This window comes from Rhyacophila brunnea, unplaced genomic scaffold, assembly GCF_057557595.1.
Source record: "Rhyacophila brunnea isolate RB1 unplaced genomic scaffold, BYU_Rbru_1.0 scaffold_8, whole genome shotgun sequence".
NCBI classification, from domain to species: domain Eukaryota; kingdom Metazoa; phylum Arthropoda; class Insecta; order Trichoptera; family Rhyacophilidae; genus Rhyacophila; species Rhyacophila brunnea.
This window is the reverse complement of record NW_028233350.1, coordinates 15,271,860-15,294,069: the sequence shown is the minus strand read 5'-3', so window position 1 is coordinate 15,294,069 and position 22,210 is coordinate 15,271,860. Positions and strand designations below refer to the sequence as shown.

The window sequence follows — 22,210 nt, the reverse complement described above, 5'->3', positions numbered from 1 at the left end:
AAAATAATTATATTAATAATTCATCTGATTACAATAAATTGTGATACATGCGTCATACCCACATGTTCCACAATGAGTTTTGTTCATTATAAATTATGAATACCATGGGAATTCTTCGAGCATTATAACGTACATACATATAAACTTCCTATAATCGTGTATAACACATTCTTTTGATTGTAAATAAATTATCTATATCTAAAAAAAATTTGTAGCTGGATAATAATGATAGCTATTATATTGTGGTCAGTATAAATATTATTAATTATTAGTACATGATGCATGACGATTATCTTTTTTGAAACAAAATCTTGTTGGTACATAATTATGTACTAAAAAAGATTTTTTGTTATTGTAATCCAAAAAAATCAATGTTGTCAATGAATTCACTGTTTCTGATTTTTAGGTTATGTATTTGTGTAAATTACCCATAAGGTAAAATTGGGTACGCTGGTTTATCAACTTCTACATTGGCCACAGTAATGAAGAAATTCGCAGTCCCCATAATGATGAAATCACTTTTGTAATACTCAAATAAATACGCAATGAAATTAACTATAAAATAGTAAGTTATTGTACGGTTTTATACCTAATGTCATTCATAAGAATATTAATAGATGCCTAGTCTCTGATATTATGTCCACATTTGCAACCTTGAAATCAAAATGCGAATGAATAATTTCTAGACAATGCAGTACAGATTACCGTCTCAAGTATGTATGTTTATTGTGGAAATAATTCATCCAAATGCGCAGTGCTAAATGGTTAGGTTATATAATTTATACAGACAATAATGTTTATTATTGAGCCACAGAAGTTAACATGTCCTCTGAATTTCAATTATCCATTTCATTATGTTTATAGGTTACTTTAGTCGGGTTTGCTCCACTGTTAGATGAAAGCCTCCCTGTGCTTTTCTAACACTTCTTGGTCCCTAGTATCTATGACTGTATTATTCCAGCAGTTTTCCACTCAACGAGCGACATTCCAGCCTGTTGTCATTTCATCAGCTTGACTTGACAACCTCTATTATATCGCATACTCTTGTTTACCATATTTTATCTATTGGTTTCTTTTGTGGTCTTATCGCAGTATTCCTGAGCACCTTTCTGTATAATATTGCACTATTCATTTTTGGATTTCTATCACACGAAGGGTCCGCGTTTCACATGCTTTTACGTTAGCGCTGGCAGCACGCATCGTTTGAACACTTTAAAGTTGAACATGTTTAGTCAGTGTTTATAGGTATTTAACGTAGAAAATATTTACCAAGTGACTCGAATCTCGAATAATGTCTAAATAGGTAACTTTACCCATAAATAAATGTAAAAAAGGACCTTTGCATTTCGATCTCATATTTCATCTCCATATTATATTATTTTTATAAATACACTATTTAACTGTAACGTAATATATTTGACCAGTGATAGAAAATAAAATTTGACGACTAGATTGTTTACAATGGTTAGAAATTTAAATCATATGGTAATTATATAGATTGCTCTCCTGCTAATTAATATTCACTTTAACCATAACTTTCCTATTGAGATTGCTAACAAAATAATCATCAATCATCAAAAATATGTTCACGTCACAAGTTCAGCCTAAAATATTACTTAATTTTAAAATTGAGTTTCTCTTCCAAATGTTGGAATTTCCATTTTAATTGTGAAACTATAACAATTATCACTAAAAATAAATTACTACATAGAATGTTTGGCAAACTTATGTAATATTTGATTTTCAAAAATTTAATGATTTTAACTTCCAGATGGTTTTGGTGTATGTAACTAGTGGCAATGTTGACATTGTAAGCAACTATTTTATTTATAACTTCGACCGTTTATTATTTTTGTTTTATTGTCTATTTGCTGCCTTACTGAGTATATTTTTTTGAAACTGGCAGCCTGTTTTCTATTATTGTATGAGTGTTTATATAGCCATATCAAAATGAATAAAAGTTTTATGAAAAACAACTTATTATTTACTATACTGAATAATTATAAAATGCGAAAATGAATGGATATACCTTAAACATACCATATTTCCGTGAGGTTCTATAGTTTTCGCACAAAACATGACAACGGAGTGGCTCCAAGCGAGAAAAAGTGATGCAATCAGCTTGGATGTAAGTGCAGTCAACAATTATGACATCAGTGTTGCCATCTTTTTCTATGCTGATTATAGTACAAAGGCGTAAAAGTTATAGTATTTCTGAAAAATATATAGTACAGGAACAATTTTCGTCTAGAATCCTTTAAAATTATAGTATTTTGGTATATTTGACGTAAAATTATAGTATTTAACATTTTTCGCGGAAATAAAATTATAGTATTGTACTATAATTATAGTACGGTTGGCATCACTGTACGACATTAACCCTGTCTAATTCTGTGAAACTTGAAAAGAAATCTCTGCACATATTCATAGTTAAATGGTGTACTATTGCATAGTTATATTCGCCGGGACCATGTTGAATGGACACAGTGACGTCCCGTGGGGGTAGCCAGATTAAGCGTCGCTTGGGGGCGGCAATTCGATCATTAGGTATATAGAAATAGCTACCTAAACTTAGTAATAACGGAAATATGTTTCCATTAAAAAATCAGCTCACTGGTTGGAAACAAAATGTATTAATTAACATACAAAGTTTAACAGGGCTGTATTTTTGTCAGGTTCCGTTCTGGTTCGTGAAATCGGTAAAATTATCGCTCCGCCTCGTGGAAAAATAATTTGACGGTCTGATTAATTTATATGCAATTTGATAATTACAAGTAATGTTAATATCTTCAAGAAATTGTCTAGCGCTCCGGTTCGTTAACTTTTCCATTTCGAGCACTGAATGATACACTGAACCAAACGTCAAATCTCAAACCATTTCCGGTGTATATTTTACTCATACAATTTGTACGTATATTGTTTTGTTTGAATCATGTTGAATGAAACGAACCTAATATTAGTATAAAAATCTTAAAGATTTAATTTATATATTAAAAATACGCCAAATGATACTAAGTAAATGCAACAATTTTAAATTTCTTTTCAAAAAAATCTAGCATTTTTTTTATTCTGAGAAACATAAAACCTATTTTCAAACATACGCGCTACAATATATTTCGGTGGCAAAAGTATGGCAGCACTGATTTGTGGAGAAATATGAGGTTCGTATCATTGAACCTGAATTGAACGAATCAAATGGCATATTTGATTTGGAACCGTTTGGTAGAATGTCCACGGAAACGCTTTTCTGACAACTAATTAGTATAGCCAGTATTTAAAATTAATTCATGACATATTAGTCTCTAAAACAGAAACATATTTATTGAAACGTCAACTTGTTATGAAATTCTAACCTCCTATCGTGGTCTACAATAATACAAATTGAACAAACTGTCGTATTCATTCATTTTAAATCTACAAAATATAAAGAATGTTTCATGAATAGGTAGCCATTTAGTTAATTCAAAAGATTTATAGGTATGACGAGTTTTTAAAAATTACTTTTGATTAAAGCTTTTCATACTAATTGACCACTTGTTCATGTCGACAGTATGATATTGTGACTTAGACGACAATCGAACATATTAAATTGATAAAATTCGTTAGGTAATATAAAGAACATTCCGGGTTTATTTAACACAGTTTGTTACCGTTGTCTCCGTTACAAAATATAAATAAAATGAAAGTAAATTCTTGGTCTGACATAATAATTATAGTAATGATATTAAATCGAGCTCTTTGCATAGAAAATATGGCAGGATTTTGAGATAATAAGACGTATGTAATACGTTCGCGTATGGTTACTTATGAATAATATGTATTGATTATTAATCTATAATATACATAATTCAAGTGAACTCATATGGTGTAAATGTTTAACACCTCACGATATATAAATGCCGAATAATGCTTATCAACACTTTGACAAATTGCCATTAGTCTATGGATCGTACGAATTGGTTTGACGTTTCATGTCAAACCATTTCTGATGGTCCGAGAACGGTTTGATTTTCAATGATACACTGAACCAAACGTCAAATCTCAAACCATTTCCGGTCTACTTTCTACTGATACAATTTGTACGTATATTGTCTATGGTTTAGTTTGATTTGTTTCGTTCAGGTTGAAAGATACGAACCTATGATAAACTTGTTAACTCTTTCAATAGTAAAGTTACATTTATTATCTGTATCATTGTAGGTAGGTAGGTAAATTAAAATTTGTGATGTAAACGACATTGCAAGATAATAATTATAGAAGACACTCGGCGCGCTTTGTGTATTTTGTGTTTTATGGCCTGGTCATTTTATGGTAATAAATCTAACACTGCTTCAAATCCTTGGTGCATGGCGACTGGCTTTCCCTTTTTTATAATTATTGTATTCATTTGTTCTGAATTGGTTGTAGAAAAGATGGCAACACTGATTTAAATTATCCGTTTCCGTTACGTATATTATCTATGGTTTCCGTTTTATAACCTCTTCTTCTAAGCTCTTTTGCTAGGTGGGTGTCATGTTGAAGTTTAAAATGTTTTTTGTGATAATTAATTATTAGTTTCGTGTGATAGTATTTTGGGGACATTATTTTATTACATCGACACTGTGTATCTGCGCACACATATTTTAAATCTACCATTAATAGCCTTTTATACCTTATTTTTGTACTGTCGTTACCACGTGTCGCCATTATTGGTGTACTTATGCTTGACGTTTTCTTTCAGAATTCAAAATGACGAACTCCAAAGGTTATCGTCGCGGTACAAGGGACTTGTTCTCCCGCAAATTCCGCTCCCATGGAGTGATCCCCCTTTCTACGTATATGAAAATATACAAAGTCGGCGATATTGTTGACATTAGGGTAAGTGGTAATTGCATTGCCTACATTATTATTGAAATGGCTATACAAAACATATTATAAGTAGGAATTTTTTATTTAACAATGCGGCATATTACAAATCGTCTCGTCTATAGTCAGTCATGGTTGAGTAGTTAAATGTCATCTGACGTTCTGGGATACACTTACTAACCTATCAAATTTGCAGTTCTTTTTATTGTAATTACTTTTTAATGATATCTCCATAATATTATTAACTCTACGTTAGGTAAAAATACAGTACTTACTCCATATAATTTTTTTTAAACTGGGAACATTGCCCGAAATCACATTTAAAAATGGATGGTCATCCCAATTTGTACAATAATTGCAATTATTGTATTACACAAATAATGAACACAATTCGACTATGCAACAATGTGCGATGGCGGATTTTAAATATACCATATCATTTTTGTGGTGGTAGTTTTTTGAGACCTAAAACAAACCAAAACCTAACGAATTTTTCTAATCTAGAAAAAGGGAAGTGCTTTTTACTGGTTCTCCGTCGTCTTTATCTTGTCAGTCGACATTTTGGAATTCAGCTATCCTTTTGTCATCGAATTATAGTACGCAGTCCAAGGCAAAAATTATAGGACGTGTTGAAAATGTAAGTTTTTTGTTTGTCACATAAATATAACGGAGAATTCGAGAAATTCCGATGATCTCCTTTATTAAAACACCCCTTACGATACCGGCCGCCGTCATTAACTGTCACGTTTGTTTTTTAGAGTATACAACGCAAGACTGCGTCCATAGACTAATATCATACACTGAGATCTTCTATTATTTATATTATATAGATTTTTTTTTTTTAGAATTATTAATAACCATGTCCTTGCTTTTTCGTACAAGGTGGTTGTTAGTAATTTTGAACAAACACAAACACCCAGGCTTACCCAGGCTTTGAGAAAAACACATAGATGTTTTTGTCATGACCGGGAATCGAACTCAGAACTCTCGGGTGGAAGGCCAGCGCCTTACACACTGCACCACGAGAGCCGCCTTGTATTATATTATATAGATTATGCTTACTACGTCCCTCGCTTCACGTTATTACGATTTGCTATAATTGAAGTACGGACATTTTATGGAACTTTAAACATCAACAATATAGACAACTTTTAAACGCACTGAAATAAGCAATGGGGAATATTCGCACCTGCGAATTCAATTAATTCCATTTTTCAAAATTGTGGTACTTTTGATGTACAATACTTTTTTAATAGTAAGCGGACGAAAATGTTACTTTTTTAATAGTACACGAACCAAAATGTACTATAATTATAGTTCGGTTGGCAACACTGCGCTCACCGACTGATAACAGTGAGGGGTGGCGGAGAACCAGTAAAAAGACCCAAAAGGGGGACTACTACCTTAGAGAGGTTTGACAGCTGCAGTATGATACCTTCACAATACGATCTCATTTATTCATATTGAATATAAAGTTTGTAGCAATGAAAAGTAATCGTCACACTTGTTGAATGTTCTTTACTGATTTTTTAAATTTCAACAATCATTAAAATCTTATCAAAAGTTGCTGGAAAATATTGTATTTATACGGACCCAACCCACATTACAGTAATAATAAAATTATTAGCTCAATCTATTGCTTTTATCGTAATTACATGTAACGTAAGTCATATACATGCACAACATTTCAAATTAGTTTTAGACCTAAAACCATATAAATTGTCATCTACTTTTTGGCAAGACCACAACAACTGAACATGGTCTAAAATTAGTGTATGAATGAGGAGCTCGAATAATTTTGGGTTGTATAATGTACCTATTATTGATCTCTTACTCGCCACCCAGCAAATCGTATTAGTGTGATAAACAGTTTGATCGCCATGGGGGTCTTCGGTGACCGTCTAGGAAGACCTATCTTTGAGTTATCCAGCATTGGCGGGCACGCATGCTGTGTATTTTCCTATATGGGGTGACTGTCGTGGCCCTTTTGTATGTTACTGTAACTTGGGCTGAAAAGTATTTCTTCAAAATAACTAAAGATAGGCTCGCAAAGTAAAATTTTATGTAGGTATCAACACGCAAACTCGCTAATAAGATTTTGGTGTATGACTTAATGCCTAATCTGAAATCGAAACAAATACGGACGAGGCTCGAGATCTTTGACACTATCCCTCCATCTTGTACAAGGTCGGAGCTGGTCTTTGTTTGCCTCCTGGTTTCCCGAATGTCAGTCTTTTTGTCATGTGTGACTCGTCCATCCTGTTTACATAGCCCAGCCATTGAATTTGATGGATTGTACAATGTAAGGGTCCCCGTACAGCTTGTAATTTATCCATATCACCATGTATCATTAATAGGTCTGAAGATGGCACGCCACGCTCAAATGAGCGCAATGCTTTTTCCACGATTTAGTCATGCACCAGGTCTCCATACCATATATGGCAACAGTCTTAGTGTTTTGTGCAAGATGCATTTTAAGTGTCAGTCATTGACCGAAGCGAAATTTATTACTTGGCACAATTGTTATTCTTCTGAAAATCGGTGTCTCAAAACAATACGATTATTAATCGTATGTCAGTGAAGTTTCCTGGTAATTAGTAGTCGACCCCAATCAGCCTCAAATCCGATGTTTACATCCCAACACGGGAAGCTTTCATATAATTTGTAAACTCCTTCCATCCTAACAGCTTACTCATGCAAAAGATTTAACTAAAATGTAGTATAATATGTAGTCAAATTGTCATATTTATAATCTAGTATAAATTAAAATCACTAATTGGATGAAAATTTACAGGGAAATGGTGCAGTTCAAAAGGGCATGCCTTTCAAAGCATACCACGGAAAGACCGGACGAGTTTTCAACGTGACCGCTCACGCGTTAGGAGTCATTGTGAACAAGCGTGTCCGTGGAAACATCCTCCCCAAGAGGATCAACATCCGCATTGAGCATGTGAAGCACTCCAAGTGCCGACAGGATTTCCTCTCCCGTGTCAAGAAGAACTTGGAACTGCAGCGACAGGGCCGCGAAAAGAAAACCCTTTTCAGTTTGAAAAGACAGCCCAAACAACCCAGGCCTGCACATCTCGTCAGCGGCAAACACGGAGCAGTCGTACTCGCGCCCATCCCATACGAGTGCATCGCTTAAGTTTTATGTCTAGTTCTAAATAATTAAAAATCCTTTGGAAAACTACTATTTTTTTTATTTCTAAACATTTTAAATCTCTTAAAACTCCCATCTTCTATTTTCTATTAGTCAGTGAGTATGCATCTGAAGTTGTAGGTTGAATACTGCATCTAGTAAAATAACATAATGAGAACGCAATAGGTTGCGTGAAGAGTTAATAACTTTTCGTAAAAAGTTATAGGTATAGTTATTAAAAGTTACAACTAGTCGATGGAGCTTGAGCTCTGGTCAGGAGAACATGGCCATGTTTTTATGGTCATTCAGTCTGTGTGATCCAACCTTTGAAAAGTTGTGTTATAATGTATGTATCCTACCTTTCAATTAACATTGAATCTTAAATTAATTTTAGTGTGTGTTAATGACATGTTCAAATTATATTTGACCCACTTCAGTTGGACTGATTTTCAATTACTGTGCATTGAAGGTTAACACAGCTGTAATGCAAGAAAATCATTTTTTCCTTTGTAGTATCTAGATAGCTGTAGCACTAGTGCAGTGGTTCTCATGTGCGGGCGGCCCTGGTGATTTTACTGCGGTTACCAGCGCTTTACAGAATAATATTTATAAAATTGGTTGAATATATATGACTTGTCTTAAATTTCTTTCCACACTCAGATGATCCATAATGTGTTCTTGTGATAAGATCATGTCTAAAATAGTCTGTTTCTGACTTAACGAAATTTCTGCTGGTATACTAATTATTTAAGTATTTTTTAGAATCACAACAAAAGTGAAATTTGGCGCGGCCACCAGACGTTTCCATAGAAATGTCAATTGTGCGGCCACAGTTAAGAAATCGAGTGTATATTTTGAAACTTAAGGTTTAGATATTGAATCAGCTAATTCTACATGGTGAGAGAACAGCTATATGAAAACAAAAATTGAGGAATTCAGTTGTGTATTAACAATAATTGTTTACCAACCCTATCGGCAGTGATATGCTGTGCAGTAGGCGAGTCATGCCTTGCTTAGAGTAGGACATTCTAAGATGGCGAGAGAATATGAATAATACAACTTTTGATGGTAGATGTGAAGATTATAAATATTGCTGATGTGTCCCAAGTAGATGTTCTGCGAGATAATATAACTCCCAAGGGTTCCGCCAAACTGGTCTCACTGCTATTCCTCAGTAGTCATGGGAAACAAGACATTTAAACTTATTAATAACATTTTATGCAATATCTTATTCTTACTGTTTACTGTAAAGTCACAGAAAGTTCTCTGACTTGTCTTCAGAGTGTTCAGCAAGTACCATCTGACTTATCTTCACAGCGTTCATGAAAGACATTGGCTGGATGATTTCATTGATTATCGGTGTAGATATGTATATATTTTCTCTTCTCGGTCATTTCCTCACAGCTGGAGGTTGCACCCTAAAATGGAGTTATCTTCGGTCTCCAGCCTTCACCATCCTATCCCCCAGTAAGTTCATTCACTTGGTCGCTCAAGTGCGCTGATGCTCTTTGCTTCGTCTTCTCTGGAGGTTACCCAAAACCAACGGTCTCTCCAGATTACCTGGTCCGCGCCGAACAATATGCCCAAACAACTGCAGAATACATCTCGAGACACTTTCGAAAGCCATTACATTATCTGGATGATTTGATTGGTTCGTCCTGTGCTCTATCTAGGAAATATAAAGTATTCGGTGCCAATACCACGTTTCAAAGGCATCAATTATTACCTTCTGCTCCCTTATTCTCAACGTCCACAACTCAACACTAGATGTATTTTATGCTGCCGAAAACTAATTTGAAATTATTTTGCAAATACTAAAATGGCAGACAAAACTTCAATTTCCATGATTATCATGTGATTCGATTCATTTTCAGTTGATATCTGTTTTATGGTGGTAATAACTAACTCATAATTTTGTAATTTGTGGAACCAGGGAACTCAGAAATAATGGGAACTGAAATACCCAACGGGTAAGGCGATAGCAGGTAACCGCTCGAGTAAGGAAGAATCCAGGTTAAACTTACACAGGTGTCAAGAATACATTGTACGTCGAATACTAAAAACTGCTCTCGGTTTATGCATTTACGCTCATTTAATGTTGGTGTATTGCATGTGCATAATGCGTGCTTCATTTTCATAGTACACTCACACATTCAAAAACCCTGCTTCAACTGCGGCGTATTAAATATAGCCTATCGGTATTCTATTTATTATCTGTTCTGCGGGTGGAACCCTGAAAATAGATGGGGGCCAAAATTTTAAGTTTCTATAATAAATCTTCGCCGGATTTGATTGATTTTCAATTAAGACATTATATTAATTTATGGTGCTACTAACTTGAAGACTGGTCTCCAACATTCTATGAAAAGACTCTTAATAAAATTAATCTATAACATTTTTAATTGGCGCAGGAATATTATAAAAAATACACCAAATTTAAAAGTTTACAGTTTTTATTACATATTAAATTTTTCTATGTACAAACAATAAAATGCAATATAATAGATTTAAGATATTAACAAATAACAATATGCTGTAATAGTACACATGAGGTGAATATTTTACACATTGATTAGTCACATTCTAGTCATTTACTTTCAACTCAAACATTCAAATAAAAACAAAATAATAAAGCGTGCTTTCTAGGTGCAATCTCTCGATTGATAAAAAAGTATATATCCGGTTTCAGATGATTTCTGTATGTCCGACGTAAGTCCATAAAAATCTTCAATCGTCGATGCATCAATTTTCTGTAAACAAAAAATATTAATGGGATGTTAACACCTACTATCGACTAACACTACTTGCAGGAAATTGACTTCTTTTGTAGTTTATGAAGGCTATGCTTGTTTTGGGGATTTTTACGATGGTTTTCAGATTTTTCATTTTCAACTTTTTTTATTATGTGACCGCTCATTTAAAAATACCTATTCTCTGATATAACGAGTACCGCTTATAGCGAGCAAATTCAGTCGGTCCCATCTTCCTCGTAATAACCAAATTCGACTGCATATGGGTTTCGCCTTTCTGCATCTTCAGGCTCTATATCTAACTATGGTAAATACACAAATGCCATAGATTAAGAGTTTCTAACTGAGTGCCCACCATGTCTGCATCTAGAAAATTCACATGTTTGAATCCAAAACATGGACCCAATGCGTCAATCGAATAGTTAAAAAGCATTTCTCGTAAGAGATCTGTTAACACAATCACTGCTGACCAGTTAATTAATATTTAATTACCACATTTAAATATCATGTTAATTATATTTAATGGCCAGTCGCGGTGTCAGCACTAAATGAGTTAAGAAACCTTTCCGGGAGACGGTCACATCCACGGTGTTTTGAGACAATTAAATACAACTATATATTAATTTTTACAATCTTGGTATATAATCAAAAAATGCTTATCTTTATCATAGGCCCTGAAGATGTTTAAAGGTGAAACCCCGAAGTATGTAGAAGAAATAGAATAAATAATATAAAAAACTTACATCTACCATGTCGTCATCAAATAGCAGCCAGAATCCATGGCTTTTGACTATACTAATGTAGTGACCTCGATTTGGGCCTGATCCACAGTGAATGACTACGGCTACCAAATCATACAGTCTATCAGGATTGACGGCGTCATCAGACTAAATAAAAAACACAGAATTTATTACAATAATATAACTATGCTACAACTAACATGTCATGACAATTTTACGATTGTAATAATATGTGGTAATTATTATAGTTGCAAACCAAAGGGTTCATTGCTGGAATCAAAGTGAGGAGTTGTCTGATCATGTGGAATATTCCCAGGAAACTGGGGTTTTTTTTCAGAAATCAACCATATTTTAAAAATAATAGATATGATTGACGTCTCAATATGATCTATGTGTCCGACCATATCCGATCCTAATAAGATCATGGGCCTCCACAAGGTGGAGGTTTGTATTAACAGATTTTGTTTTTACGAGAAATGGATGTCAGCAACTTGCTCAACCTATCAGGTCCATACTCAAACACAAATTGAAAAACAAAATGTGTACTTGTCAGACCCAGGATTCGAACCCGAGACCCAAGACGCTATAGACCAACGATTAACCCACGCGGCCATCGTGAGTTCTTGCAAATTCAAATTTTGCTCTAAAATGGGTTATAAAATGATATCAGTCATCCACGCCTTCTTGCTCCAAACAAAATAATTATTTGTGCGATATATCGAACATTTTAAATAAGGATAGTGATTTTTCCTGCTACAATAGTGATGTTGATCAAGAATATGTGAACAACGAACAATAACATTAAATTGCTCATATTTCCAAACTATGTTTCTGTGGCATATCGTTGTCTTGCAATAACCCCTTCCAACCAATTATTATGGCTTTATAGTTTATATAATATATCTTATGTTTATATAATATACCTTGTATTACCATACAAGAACTATTGAACATATGGTGCAACATAAAATGAAGAAAAATCGTATAGGTGGTCAGTTTTTTCATCATGATTGAGACCAACAAAACTGCATAACGTCATTCAAATATACATGACATTTTCAATATTGTATATTTCCTGTGACCATGATAATTTAATATTGTATTGTACCCGATGAAAACCATCTATATTTTTATTTGGAGTAATAACTCACCGTATTAAATAATCTCAGCTCTAAAGGGAAAACAACTCTATGTGACACTTTAATGTGGCGATTGTATTGTTCCATATATTTAAAACGTTTTAAATGGAGAGCTAGAATCATGGGAAGCTTCTTCACTCTCATTCTTTTTTGCGCTTCCTGATAACTGCTGCAGTGGTCACACTTGAACTTGTTGTCGCTGCATAGTGTTTCCGTATTGCTAAAGCATCTGAGGCAATGCGTGATGCTCGTATTCAAATCGACGTCAACTTGCAAGTCGAAGAAGTCTTCATCTTTACTACTGACGGTTTCACAATTCAAACATCTGGTTTCGCTGGTGAGAATGCCTTGGAATATCTCGTGCACCCACGTCGGCTCGTGATTCGAACTACTACTGCTGTCGCCGGACCCCGACTTTGGCTTGCATGGATTTTGATTTCGTTCAGCTGCAACAGACAAGAAGAAGGTCTATTAGTAGGTACATTAGAATGCCGAGCGTTCACAGAACCAGTCAGCTGAATAGTTTTTGACTCCCAGAGTTAAGTTGATTTTGCACCCAATACAGGAAGATTAGCTGTCAATTTTGACAGATTATTTTTAAATATTTTTACACCTAACACGATCTTAGAATTAAATTTCTGTAGGAAGTATTACGGAGAAAACATCCTACAAATGAGATAAAGATATCTTAGAAATAACTGAATCGGAAAATCTTACTGGTGGCAGTGAAAACTTTGATGAGAAAATGTGAGAGAGTGACTATACCATCAGGAATAAGATCCAGGTTATTAGATATTAACAGAATAAGAAATAATTAAAGATTAAAAGGTGCTAGTGTGGAAGGATTCCACGCAGATGTATGAAAAATTAGACAGTTTCAGTTACATTTATGTTGATATCTTTGCAAGTACTATTTATTACACACTATTATTTTACTTTTTAATTGGTCAGGACAATCTAGTGTTATATTGTAAATCTAATTAATTGTATGATGCATGTAACCAAGACTAAATTTCACTAGCATTGCTAACTTATGAGGTTTTCTTGCCAGATCTAGCTTAGATTACGCATCTAGTTTGCAAAATATGCATGTGATGTATGGCATTGAATCAAATGTTTTCTATGGGACAAACTGCTTCAAACACTGTTGCCAGCTGTCCTTCATAAAAATAGACCAGATAGGGTAAGAAAACAAGCTAGTTGGCAGAAAAAAATGCTAGATTTTTACAAAATTAAAAAGAAACTCATAATTAAAAAGTAAGTCATAATTTATGGACATTGTTTTCATGAGACCAAAAATATTAAAGAAGAATGTATTGTTTCGTAACTAATAAAATATAATCCAAACTAAACATTAATGCAGATACTAAATTTGGACATCACTTAAATTTATCGTATGTTACATTTATTTTATTGCCAAGTTAGGTCAGCATGTTGATTTTCAAGCAAGATGACTATCCAAAAATGCAAGGTCTGGCAATGTAAACGCTATGTTGGTAACGCTGGCTTCAAATATCCCATAGAAACGCTTGAATATTGAACCAGATTTGCTTTAAAATGTAGTGAAATGGGTTTACTAGTATGTCCAAATTCACTTTCATTACAACTATTCCAGGTAATTGCGGTTCTACTGTATTTTATGTTCATATTGACATGCATAGAACATGAATAGCCAAACAATACCTACTCTCCAACGTTCCCTCTATTATTCTATTGTGCTTGCGGATCATCAACGCATCTGAGCAGTGTCACTCGTCATCCGGTGCGGTAAATTTACACCCCCCCCCCCCCCACAAACACACAATCATATAATTTTTCATTAAAACTTATATTTTTAAATTAGCATTTTAGCACAGATACTTTCATCAACAATTAATGTATGAAACCGAGACTTAAATAGAGTAATTCGTCAAAAAATTCTTTTTTCAATCGTATTGTTCACTTGAAATGTTTGTTACGTACACTGAACACACCAGTAGTTATTACTAAAATCTGGCAAAGGAAACTCTCTTTTACAAAACGTTTGTGTGAGGACTGTGCGGGGGATGAAAACATGTGCGCGCGCACACCTTACAGGGAACATTGCTTCTCTCTACTTATTTCTTACTCTATGCTCATCTCTCATATTTTCACCGTAAATAAAACCACTATTTAAATTAAATATACCAAACAATAATACGAAATATACATTGGTGAAGATAGGAATATTTCTAATACATTGCATTTACTCTAAAACTAATCATCACCTTGAGAAAACAATTAAAAATACTCACCCAATATAATCTCATTTATATGATTTATGAGGAAATTCAAAAACTCATGTGCATCCTGCTGCATGTAGTTATCGAACTCTTCTGTAAATAATAAAGAAAATAATTTAATCAACAACCCAATACAAATTATTTTTATACTGTATTCCGTGTGGATAAAATACTTTCACTATAGAAAGTTATAACAATCTTTAGAATTATTCCATAAAAAATTTAAAGATGAATGAATGATTCAAATTTAATATTCCAATAAATCATAGACCATCCACTATAATATAAATTGTAAGAATTTTTAACTATTTGAAAAATTGGGTAATAAATTGGAAATTCAATTCAAATCGGTTGAAGGTATATATTTTTTTTAGTTCAATGAATTATCAGGAGTCTTCTCCAAATAATTGATTTTACCTTTCTCTTTACGTAGTCTTGCGATAAACTTTTTTGGGGCTATCGATCCCACTTTCTTTTTTTGTGTGGCTATACTATAAAACAAATCGGCGAGGCATGTCAAAAGTGTTTCCTTGGTTCTTTTATTTTTTGCTTTATACTCTAGAACTTTTTCTCTAAAAGGGCGGCAGAAATATAAGGCCTGTAGTACGGAATTACTGTAGCATGTGTTTCCAAACTGCAAAGAGAAAATAACAATACATATTAAAGATAAATAATTAGAAAATAGAAAGATGGGTGATACAACCATAGTAATCATCTGTTTCATCTTATTTGATGTTCCTGTCCGCTATACCTTATAAATTATTTGCGTTGTTTAATAAAATTTATCCATATCGTCATAGAATTATTATAGTGCACTATGTCTATCACTTAGATATTTTCAAGTTTAGTATGTATGCCAAAATATTTCCTGTAAATTACTGTACAATTTTTTCACTATCTTCTTTCTTCTTAGTTCGTGACATCTACTACTTCTTACTTAGACCATATGGACACGGGACGCATCCAAGAATCCCAATCACTCACTAGTTTTCATGCATCTTACCAAGTTATGTCAGTATCTTGTAGCTCCACCGTATATATCCTATGAATGGCTTTTAGCGACCTACTAGGACGCCGGAATCCAGATGGCTTGAAGAAAAAGCCGGGCAGGTTAAGGCTCATTTAATGCATCCATATAACATTAGCCCATCTCCGATTTCACTTTTTCACCTACAATGTACGAGAAGTCCACCATGTTATCTTCTTGATACTTTTTCAGCCATAACCGCTCCTTAGCTGGAGCATATGGACACCACGTGCTGCCCCCAAGAATCATTATCGCTAGCCAGTCTACTGGCATCATTCCAGGTCATACCAGAATACCATAGCTACTAGTTACTCTTACACTCAAAACATCATACACCCAGCATCTGCCACAAGCGTCCGTTCCCGAAACTCTGTATACAATCCCTTGGAGCCTTCTTAAGGTGCTATGACACGTTACCATAGAGCAGTATCATCAGAATGTTATTATTATTATTATTAAGTATGTAACCTGTCGATTGTCATCATATCAATAACACCTCACAGCAGCATAGAAACATATAAACCCGCCTCAAAAAATATATATTTATGATTAAAAAAATTCAAAAAATAATACTTTTTAAGAATACTCAATCTGACCAAAGATATTTTACTATGTGTAACTACCTATTTTCTAAAAATAGCAATAACTGAATCCTGTAAAATAATTTATACTTAAGCGCTGAATGCCCGAGACTGTCTTGTTATCAAATTATAGGTTAACAAATTTATTGATCGATAAGACACGTCATATCCAAAAGTAATGATAAAAATATGTTGTTCAATTATTTATAATTAAGGTTACTAAGTATTAATGCATTTAAAGTAATTTACACAATATTTCATATTTTTTAAGTTTAAAAAGTATAATCCCAAACTAAGTACCTATATAATACTAATTAAAGAAATGAATCAGCTAATACATTTCTATAAAACCATTAGATATATCATCATCAGCCGGGGTCAATCTACAACTGGATGAAGGCCTCCACCATTGTTATAGGTTTTAATAACTGACTTTTTATGAGAAATGGTTGTTCGCCATTTGCGCACACTGTTATGTCCATACTCTTGATTAACACACACATCAATAAACAGTTCATATTTCGTTACAAGATACAGGATTCGAATCCACAATCCATGACTTAAGATGTGGGGTATCTACCAATTACTACACTGAAGAGCAGAATTAAATGGCATAATTATATTGTCTTGGAAGGCTAATTAAAAATGATGGATTTTAAGCATTAGGTACTCATATATTGCATATTTTAGCGTTTATTATATTGTTAACGGAGGTATTCTTGAATTCTTTTGTCACGTCTACTTCGACCTAACAAGAAAGCAGTAATACAGTACATTACTAGTGCGATAAAACGAGAAGCATCTTACGTTTACAAGTCCAAAGTAATGCTCGTTCGGGGGAAATTGGTCAGAGCCGATATCTCTTTCCAGTTGGGATACATTTCCACCCTGAAATAATAAATCAGATTACAATAATTTCGGTAAAAATTAAGACAGCACAACATTTTAGAGAACTTGTCACAACTTATGAAATCGATATTTATCAGAATATATTACTGCTAGAGATCGACATATACAAAATATAAGTAAGTTAGAACAATATTATTAGAAAATCGGTAAATTTGTGGGCGTAAATATTTATAAATTACCATTTTGAAGTCATATCATCATTGCACTCTCAGGTTTTGACATTTTGACAACTAATATCATAGACAAACAATGTATAAGTATAAACTATAAAGTCGAATAGAATATATTATCTATGGAATAAATTAAGGTTCAAATATACTATATGACGATTAGGCACAAATGTGCCAAGAGCGTTTTATTGTCTATGATCATATCTATGTCATTCTGACATAATTATTATTATTATACATACATATTGTATGATAGCTATGACATCGTATTTACACTCTGTGACAGCCTGTGACACAGGACGCCAACATAAGAAACGGGTTTTTCGACATATATATGACCGATCGTCATAGAGTGTATTTGAAGCATTATATTTTTTGTGCATGTCCTGTAAAAATTTCAAGTCTCTAGCATAAAAATTGGCAAAGTTAGATTTTCGACAATGGTGCTCTATATCTACATATCGCATCGACCAAATTTGTGTTCGCATAAATATCCAAAGAGTATAGTCATTTATATCAATAAAAAAGTGTACTGCGTTTTATTTTACGAATAAGAAGGTTGTTATACTTGCTATAACAGTCTTTAACGGAGATCCTCGGGTGGTTTATATTGACGTATCACATTAGGTAGTTAAAATATATTGGTTTATCTTCGGAAAATATTGGAATTTGCAGTAGGTAAATGCATTTTTAGTTAAATATCTACTCACTAGTATTACGCTAGTACTAGTGTTTTAGGGCGTAATGCTCAATTCGTACTTACCATAAACTTACAGTAAAATTGGTAAGTAGCCGAAATCCATCTGTTAACTATAGATTATAGAGATAAGGAATCCTTAACCATAGACTACTTTTGTTATGAACTCGCCCCCTTCTGTATTAGAATTTACCACTGACAGCTGCTGTCAAAATAAATTTACGTGCTACAGCCCATACACTCAAATTCATTTAACAATTGATCTCAATATGGATATTGCATATTGGAGTTTGCAGTTATTGCGAACAATAATGTACGCATGGTAGAATGTAGAATTCGCGCAAAATGCAGATAATGGACAATCTCGAAAATAGAGAACCGAGATCTTTTGTTTTCGATTGAAACACAATACTTACGATAATATTATATTGTGAATAATTGTCAACAATCCTTAACTCATTCATTACTCATTATTAGTTAGGTAGTATATATTATTATTATAATGTTATGAGTAGGTAGGTCAAATTTCAACATGTCGACAAAAAAGCCATTGAAAAAGATTGTGCTTAGGTTACGTCGATATTATCATAGACACTAAAACGCTCTCAACTTATATGTGCCCGATCGTCATAGAGTGTATTTGGTCCATTAGTCTTCAATCTCTTTGTTACCTACCTATAAATGTATGTAACATTAATTATAATACATATTATATAGGTGTAATTTTTTTTTTTATCGTAACGAGAAGATTTAATAAGCCTTGTGTCTACATAAAATCTTTAAAAATTACAGAATATCTAAAGGTTAGAAGGTGCTTATATACGGTGTAGGTATGTAAACAATATCTTTGGTTTTTTTTATGCTAAATAGGTACGTAGGTATTCAACTTTGCTTTGGATACAGATTCAAAATGAAAAGTGCATGTACTTAAATAGTTATTTTTTCAGAAAATTGTACTCTTTCAGCATATAAACAGATGGCAACATTTTTTGTAAAAAGTAAACACATTAGTCTATGGTAAACAGTGAAACAAATATTGACATTAAATTATTTCAACTCAAGTAAATGTCATCAATGTAACGTAGAACCAAGAGATTCAAATGAATCGTTGCCTACTGTAAGTTATGGTAGTGATTTTTCACGATGGGATCTAACGCAGAACCGGTATTAGACCAGGAGAAAAAGTTTATATTCAAAGGTGGACTATTTAAACATACTAGTAAGACGAGTAACAAAAAGAGAGCTTGGAGATCTTTGAAACAAATATTGACTTCCGAACGCACTTTACTATGGTCTGAAGACGTCGTTTTATGTAAGCAATATTATTTTGGCTAAAGATACATAACTCCATATCGTAAAAAAATTCTGAAAAGCGATCCGTAATTCACACTTTTAGTACTAGAACATTTACCATCCATCTAGTCTTTGCCTCCTGCTTTCACTGTCTAGGTATTTCTACAAATTCAGAAGAGCTCTTACTAGACACATTTAAGTGACTTTGATAATTTTTAAGTATATTCTTAGTTTTCCAAATTGGTTAAAGTTTTAACATAGCATTTTTTCCATTGCCATTCCATTTTTATGTCAGTCACGCATCCGCTTTTATCAGACTTGCTCTACCTTTTGCTGACCACATCTATGCCTTTTACCATACATCATTACGATCTATGAACATCAATTTCGTACAACTGCGATGATATGCAAAAGAATGTTCTGGTGTTATATGTCTAAAAAACAGGACAGTACAGACGGTAATGCTTCTAATAATTTGGACTGTTGTGCATACACTTGTGGATAGGACAGGTCGCAGCAACTCACCTGCCGTTATTGCTGCTGGCCAATTGTTCAGCAGGAGATTCAAAGAGTAGTGTCTGAGTATGGGGAATGTACCGGGAAAATGTATAAAATGGTTTATTGCAAAGACTGAACATAATATTTAAATCACTGCTGTGAAAAATAATAATTAATTAATTCATTTAGTGCTAACACCGCGACTGGCGCATTTGGAGTCATTGGCCATTATATATAATTAACGTGTTATTTGAATGTGGTAATTAAAAGGTTAGCAGTGATTGTGTTATTAATGGCTGTGAAATTATGATTTTCTCTCAAAACATTTATTGTCGAAATAAAAGAAATGATTTCTCGAGTACCTGTTAAGAAAGGTGCATTCATTATCAACAAATTTATAGGTAATCTTGATTACAACTCAAACGTACAACTCAACGTCAAAAGACAAATAAGCTCTATTCTGCTCCATTTTAAATCAACGAGTTCCTCTCCAAAGTTTTGATTCAATTTTATTTGAATTGTTAAACATTATCTCAGTTTGTTATTTAATTTTATTCATTTACCAATTAATTATCTAAGAAGAACGTTTATCCAACTCATTTTAATTAATCCATAATGTAGCTAATGACTATTGTATTACACATTAATTTTATGTTTATTACAGATTATTCAATAAATGCTCCACCGTCTTTCAAGCCAAATAAAAAATATTCTGATATATCTGGACTGCCGGCCCCATACACCGATCCATACTCTAAGCTTCTATATGCCAACACAGAAGAATACTTAACCATTCAAAGTTTGCCAATGGATATCTCTGCTGGATATTTACAATTACGAGGAGCCAGTAGCATCGTTTAAGTTTACATAAGTGATACAATTTAATTATAATTATATACATAAGTAATAAATGAAAAATAAATAAATAATATTACATGATTATTATATTATTACTTTTGAGAACCCTGCTTTTACTTCATTAGGTATGAAAAAAGAAAGCGTAACAGACAATAATTGCTTTAAGATCTGATACTGTGTACGCAAAATGTAATATACTCACTGAAGGTGGTGATATGTGAAATGATGGGTTTCGAAACATCAATGTGGAAGACGGGGCAGGAGTAAATTAAAGGTCGGAGAAAAACTCTATGGGGTGTAACCTGGTCCGATCCGCAGAGAATTGTCTGCACTACGGCGGCTGGCCTGATGCCTGCCATCTTGTACAACTCGCAACACAAGTATGGACCCGCTGAGTAGAAAACAACAAAATGAGTATGCCCTACCCTGTTTATTTGGGAAGTACGTACAAGAAGAGTTGTGAATAGTCATAGACCAGTGATGCACAATCTTTTTTCAGTATGGCCAATTTATGCATTTTTCACGGACGAGTTAACTCGCCAAAACATGTATGTCGCGTCAGGCCAGTGACGAGTTAACTCGCGGGTTCTAGTAAACGTCATACTTTCTGAATAAACTGTATATTTTCTAAACAATATTTATCATTTTAGTGTGAAAATATTCTCGAGAAACACGTTGATTTGGTAAGTATTCACAAAAATTTATCATTCTGTTCCTACTTTTTTTTTCCAAAAATAGCTGGCTTACAAGTGTCCACCTAGTAAAAATTGGCTGGCAGTGATAAGGTTAAATTGTTTGCGGACCCACGGATGCCACGGGTATTATTATATTTTATCCGATGTCATCAAATGTATGTTATCATTGAAAATAAACAGCGGAGCTGTGTTTGGGATTACCATCTGAGATCCCCGGGGTTCCAGCGGCTAGCTCAGGTGTCCATCGAACCCCGGATTCACAAAAAAAATAATTTCAACGGTCGGAGTATAAATAAAACTCGGTCTTTCGTGCTCGTAACGTGGTCTTCTTATATTTTCTTAATTTTTAGTTTTACAAATTATATTTGGGATTTTTACAGTTGTAGTCGTCAGGTCCGTACCTATCGAAAAGGGGACGCTTACTAACATCCTTTTTTTTCTTTTTTTTTTAAATTCCTCGTACCGACGCCATCCAGCAAAAAAAAGGACTCTCGTGATTGGCCAAATTTTATCGCGTGATCTTTGATTCGGCGAATCACGAGCCTGACCCTGGCGCCGGCGCGCGAGGATTTCACGCACAATGCGCGGCAAAATTTATTATATTTAAA

General features: G+C 33.7%; 3 protein-coding genes across 3 annotated transcripts; 2 read left to right on the top strand and 1 right to left on the bottom strand.

Moving 5' to 3' along the window:
* Positions 1–4,446: 4,446 nt before the first annotated feature.
* Positions 4,447–8,035, top strand: RpL21 (ribosomal protein L21). Its single transcript, XM_085958503.1, has 3 exons — positions 4,447–4,503; positions 4,721–4,857; positions 7,640–8,035. The coding sequence occupies exons 2-3, from the start codon at positions 4,729–4,731 to the stop codon at positions 7,988–7,990; spliced, it is 480 nt and encodes a 159-aa protein (XP_085814629.1). The 5' UTR covers positions 4,447–4,503; positions 4,721–4,728; the 3' UTR covers positions 7,991–8,035.
* A 2,386-nt stretch (positions 8,036–10,421) lies between these two features.
* Positions 10,422–17,623, bottom strand: Usp12-46 (Ubiquitin-specific protease 12/46). Its single transcript, XM_085958502.1, has 7 exons — positions 17,571–17,623; positions 17,290–17,370; positions 15,292–15,508; positions 14,887–14,967; positions 12,626–13,059; positions 11,478–11,621; positions 10,422–10,734 (listed from the first exon to the last, which is right to left on the bottom strand). Exons 1-7 carry the CDS (start codon positions 17,571–17,573, stop codon positions 10,627–10,629), a joined length of 1,068 nt encoding a protein of 355 aa, XP_085814628.1. The 5' UTR covers positions 17,574–17,623; the 3' UTR covers positions 10,422–10,626.
* Positions 17,624–19,292: 1,669 nt separating this feature from the next.
* Positions 19,293–20,984, top strand: LOC147063951 (INO80 complex subunit C). The gene is made up of 2 exons (XM_085958909.1): positions 19,293–19,570; positions 20,714–20,984. Exons 1-2 carry the CDS (start codon positions 19,402–19,404, stop codon positions 20,908–20,910), a joined length of 366 nt encoding a protein of 121 aa, XP_085815035.1. The 5' UTR covers positions 19,293–19,401; the 3' UTR covers positions 20,911–20,984.
* The last annotated feature ends 1,226 nt before the right edge of the window (positions 20,985–22,210 follow it).

Excerpts from the sequence above, each read along its gene's own strand:
- RpL21 (XM_085958503.1), top strand. The coding sequence starts at position 4,729 with ATGACGAACTCCAAAGGTTATCGTCGCGGTACAAGGGACTTGTTCTCC. Across the intron at positions 4,858-7,639 it reads GCGATATTGTTGACATTAGG|GGAAATGGTGCAGTTCAAAA; the intron begins GTAAGTGGTAAT and ends GAAAATTTACAG.
- Usp12-46 (XM_085958502.1), bottom strand. Across the intron at positions 15,509-17,289 it reads ATTACTTTGGACTTGTAAAC|TTTGGAAACACATGCTACAG; the intron begins GTAAGATGCTTC and ends TTCTCTTTGCAG. Across the intron at positions 11,622-12,625 it reads AGCTGAGATTATTTAATACG|TCTGATGACGCCGTCAATCC; the intron begins GTGAGTTATTAC and ends TTTTTTATTTAG.
- LOC147063951 (XM_085958909.1), top strand. The coding sequence starts at position 19,402 with ATGGGATCTAACGCAGAACCGGTATTAGACCAGGAGAAAAAGTTTATA. Across the intron at positions 19,571-20,713 it reads GTCTGAAGACGTCGTTTTAT|ATTATTCAATAAATGCTCCA; the intron begins GTAAGCAATATT and ends TGTTTATTACAG.